At 33.0% G+C, this 4910-nt stretch overlaps 1 protein-coding gene across 1 annotated transcript in view; it reads right to left on the bottom strand.

Annotated features, from left to right (window-relative positions):
• LOC132178198 (extensin-2-like) overlaps positions 1-2412 on the bottom strand; it is a 7337-nt gene extending 4925 nt beyond the window's left edge. The window contains exons 1-2 of the mRNA XM_059590647.1: positions 2355-2412; positions 716-1060 (exon numbers count right to left, since the gene is read on the bottom strand). Of these exons, the coding sequence (XP_059446630.1) occupies positions 716-1060; positions 2355-2412 (403 nt within the window). The remainder of the gene's footprint in view (positions 1-715; positions 1061-2354) is intronic.
• Between the last annotated feature and the right edge of the window lie 2498 nt (positions 2413-4910).

Below are 4910 nucleotides of genomic sequence, written 5' to 3'. Positions count from 1 at the left end.
GTCAAATTCAACACGTCAAAAAAAAAAATTGTTGACGTGCCAGTTTTGGCACATCAACATTTACTGACGTGGCAAAAAAATGGTACTGTTTGCCACGTCAAAAAATGGCCTTTTTTTGTAGTGAATTAAATGTGACGCTGATAATATTTTATTATTTTTAAGGAAATTATTAGCGTCGACTTTAAAGTCGACTATGAATATTCCTTATTATTAGCGTCGACTGATGTCCATTTGACATATCGTTTCAAGTTCTAAATCCATCAATGTCGACTCTAAATATTATGAGTTGCAACATTTGTTGTTGCTCATAGGTCATTATAATTAGCGTCGACCCTAATTAGCATTAGGGTGGGTGCATTTGCATCAACATCATTATCGTTGATGAGCCCACGCTAATGACCAATTGCGGCAACATTTGAACTTTTAGAAGTTGACGCTAATAATCAATTTTTTCTTGTAGTATATTGTATTGGCAATAAAAGATAACAGTACAGTTAACAATTATATGCATTTGAAAGTAGGTACTTTCAATAATCAACAGTAGGTTCCGTTTCTTAAAGTTTGAAAGAATCTTTATTTCACGTCAAAATACTTTATTAAATCAAAAATAAAAACATTGCCAAAACATATATATTAGCAAAGTGTGTGAGATAAGTATCTCAGTCCAACATAAATGATAAAACATGAAGTTTGATATAATTAGTAACTTAATTACGATAGTGATCGTAAGGTCCAGTACCAAATATATTCTCAACCATTTGCTGTGCAACCTCTTCAGGGTAACTCCAATCAGTCTCAATGGGACGATAAGTATTATTATACTCTGGAGGATACGACGGTTGATACGGTTGATCATCGGGAATGAATTGAATTCCTGGTTGAGGCGCTGGGCATGGCAGCGGTGGGGCTGGCCGTGATGGTGGCAGTGACGGCAGCAGTGTCTCAGTCTTTTCTTCCTCTTGCTGCTTAGGTTCACTAGGGGAATTGTCTGCTGGCTGAATTTCTGGTTGAGGCTCTAGGCATGGTTTGGCTGATTTGGACTTTTTTGAGCCCAACTTTCCTGAAGAAAACAAAATATAAAGAAATCGAAGAACATACGAATGAAGAAACTTTGTCAAATATAATGTCTTGATAGTTGATACAATGTAAAATTATCTATAATTCATTAAAAAAAGAAAAAGAAAAAAAGACAAGTATACATGTCTCCTTCAAACTATCTACCACCTTAGTGTTAATTAATGTTTCCCACAGAGGCACAAACTATCTCAATTGTGTCAATGTTTCTCTTAAATTACCAAAAAATGTCAATGTCCCTCAATAATAAAATTACCTCTCATAAAATTAAAGAAAGAAACTAAAAACTAAAAGAAACTACTTTTTTTTTTTAAATAAAAAAAAAAAAAAAGAATTTGAGGGGGGTATATATACTTTTTCAAAGTGATAGTAATGAAATGAATTACAATAATAATTATAATAATATTCAATTTTTTTTTCAATAATAGTAAGTAGTTAAAAATGTTTGTTATCAACCTTAAATATGTGAAATTTTTTAATTTTAATCCAAAAAAAAAAAAAAGATTTTAAATTGTCAACCTAAATCCATTTTTTTTTTTCCGTGTGTAACAAAACAAGGTAAACATGATTTCTCTCTTTTAACTAATCTCCTTCAATTATAGAAATTTGGATAATTAGTGCACAAAAATATGAATTTATAGAAATACATTTTCAAGAATTGGAAAAAATATATAAATGTAAAGACGACTAGATGTGTATTGTGGAAGGTGGTGATGAGCGATATTGATGGTGTAAAAAAAAAAAAAAAAAAAAAACAACAACCAAAATTCGAACTTTTTCTCTCTCCTTCCTTGTTTTTTTCCTTCTATTTCGCAAGGATAAATTTCAAAAATATGACTGTTAGAAAAAAGACAAATTTTCAAATATATGAATATTAGAGAAAAAATAAAGAAATTTTTAAGAAATAATATTTAAATGGAATAGTAAAAGTAAATCCCTAGTTTGAAAAACTAGATGTAGATATTTTGAAAAAGAAAGTAGGGCAAATGATATTTGTTATAACCAAAATAGGGAGGAAATTTAGATGATCGGATGAGAATGCTATCTTTCCTAGAAATTAAAGAAAGTTAAACCAAATGCTTCATTTTCTACTATATATTATTCAGCATTACTATAAAATAATGCAATTTAAAATAGTAAGTGAAAACATAAAGATACATATATATGTGACTTCGTACCAAATACTTTCTTTGCTTTATTCATCTTTTCTTGCACAATAAGATCAATTAGCACTGCTGCTACTCATAAAAAATGAAAGAAATGTTTATCTTGGTTTTTACCTGAAACAATACTCGATTTTATTGGAAATGCATGGCGTGCATTGTATTTATTCTGCATCTTAAAGTAATAAATTGTAATAATAATTAATATAAATTTCTAACATGCCTATGTTTTATTGCATGTAGAAAATACTGGATCCGGTGCTGTTAAAACAATCAACGGTTGGGATTAAATAGAATAAAAAAAATAACAATCAACGGTTGAGATTTAACCAAAAAAAAAAAAAAAAACTAGAAGAGAAGGAATACTGCTTCTAGTAGTCTGTACGAAGGGAGTTGGGTGCTTTTAGCAGGCACTTGAAGGGCTTGTGAGTAGGGGACAATCTTGTCTTGTTGGAAAACGGATTATAATTGCTTCCAAAGTTTTGGGAGATAATTCGTTCCTTGTAAATTTTGAATATGCGTGGGATAAAGCATTATTTCCCAACTCAGCCTGAATCATGCAGACTAGGAGCAGTATTTCCCAACCCATCTTCTCTCTTTAATCTCTTCCTTCAAAATCCATCCTCAAATCATCACCAAAATGAACACAATAACACCCGCCACAACCGAACAAGAGAAAACAAAATAAAATAAAAACAAAAAATTTATCTACCTTCTTTCTCCTCTGCACCTTCTTCTTCTTCTTCTCTCTGATTGACCTTTTGGAGTGTAGTACTGGGTTAATGAGTTTTTTGATGTGAATTGCGACTCCCTGCAATTGATGAATTGAGAATGGGTAGATCTCCAGGTTCGGGCAGTTTTGCGAAGATGCCCTTGAAAGATTTTATGAATCAGTTCTCTCCTCTCCTCCCCAATTTGAGCAAGGGACTGAAATGGAGTTCCAGCAATTGAGAGGAACGTGCAAAGGGGCAGCACAAGAAAATGGGTTTTGCAAAAAAAAAAAAGGTTAAATCGCAACCGTTGATTGTTTTATTATATTTAATCCCAACCATCTGTTGTTTTAACACAAGGTGCTGTAGTTAAAGCTACAGCACCTAAACCGGATCCGAAAATACTAGAGTGATAGGATTCTCAAATAAATGCCCCGATTCCCTTCATTGTTTCTCTTTATTTTACTTGATCATTAAGTTCATTTTGTTTCCATATTGGGGCTGTTTTCCTTAAACAAGATCTAAATGCCATATCAAAAATCCATCTAATAGTGAATTCAATCAATTGCTATAAGCAATGTGGATGCCCGACCCCCTCGAAGTGGTCATTGGGAGTTTGATTCTCTCAAAGTAAGTTCCATTATCCCCCCCTTTTTTTTCCCTAATTTTATTGGGAATGGATGGTGTGTTAATTCTAAATCTTAAATAAATAAATTGTAATAATAGTTAATATAAATTTCTAACATGCCTATGTCTAAATGTTGAAAGGACAAAAATTTTCTTTAAACTAGTCTAGAGAAAATATCTTCAAACCTATTTAAAATAGTACAAAACGTCTATAAAAATTTAAAACGTACATTAAATTCTTAAGGTCTTTAATAGAAGTTTACTAACTTAGACTAACGTTTTAAATGTTTATAGACATTTGACACTGTTAGTATTTTTGTTGGCTTAATTCGGTTCCAAAATGCAGAGACTACTATCCACGGGCTTAAACACTGATATAGAATTTTCATAATCAAATCTCTACCGTTCACAATGAGGATTCACATGTCATGAACATGCCTGCAAAGTTTTCAGCTTAATCGGACAACAAACACTCATCGATCGGAGCTGTTGATCAAGACTCGACAGAAGTTCTAGAATGCGATTTTCACTCTCTGCAGGCCCCTATCCTGACATGCCTTCCCCCTGTCTGGACAATAGTTCCAGAAACTCAATTTCTGCTTCGCAAGGCCCTGTCGGGACAGCCAATTAACTTGTCCGGACACCTCGTAAGTTTTACGCCAAAAAAGGTGATTTTAAGTGTGTCAGGTCTAGGGTTTTGTCGGGGGTATATATACATCTTTATAGAGAGATATGTATGACATTTCACCCTAGGTTTTGTGAGAGGCTATGTTTAGAGAGAAAATATGTGTAAGCCTAATTATTCCTCTTAGAGGATTTTGTTAGTTTCATCGTGCGCTTCATTGGGAAGTCTATCGGAAGGATCCGGTAAAGGAGAATCACGTTGAAGAAGATTGTGAGCAAGGAGACAAGTTAGAGGCTTGTCGATCTTATAGAGTCAAGGGCTTGCATAGTAAGTGTTCATAGTGTCTGTAATCTCTAGATAATCTTTTGATAGTGATTTCCTGGGTTTGGCTGCCCCGGAGAGATTTTACTTTTAAAGCGTTTTTTAAAAGGTTTCCTCTTCGTCACCAAAATCCGTGTGTATGATTGTTCTTATTTTGGTGATTGTTTGCTTTGATAAATATCCGTTAATTCCGCATAAACTATGATATTTATCTGTTTAGCATTTTTCAATTGGTATCAGATCAGGTTCACTCTGTTTGGATTAAATTCCTGAGTGAGATCTTTTGACTTCTTTTTGCCATGAATTCCTCTCAGTTTAGTTTCATTAATTCTGATGATGAGATTGATGTTCAATAGTTGTATAATGACTTTAAAGTAGTGTTCAAAGCCT

The sequence above is a fragment of the Corylus avellana genome, chromosome ca4 (assembly GCF_901000735.1).
Source record: "Corylus avellana chromosome ca4, CavTom2PMs-1.0".
Taxonomy (NCBI): domain Eukaryota; kingdom Viridiplantae; phylum Streptophyta; class Magnoliopsida; order Fagales; family Betulaceae; genus Corylus; species Corylus avellana.
The sequence above is the reverse complement of the archived record's forward strand: the minus strand, read 5'-3'. Positions and strand labels throughout refer to the sequence as shown.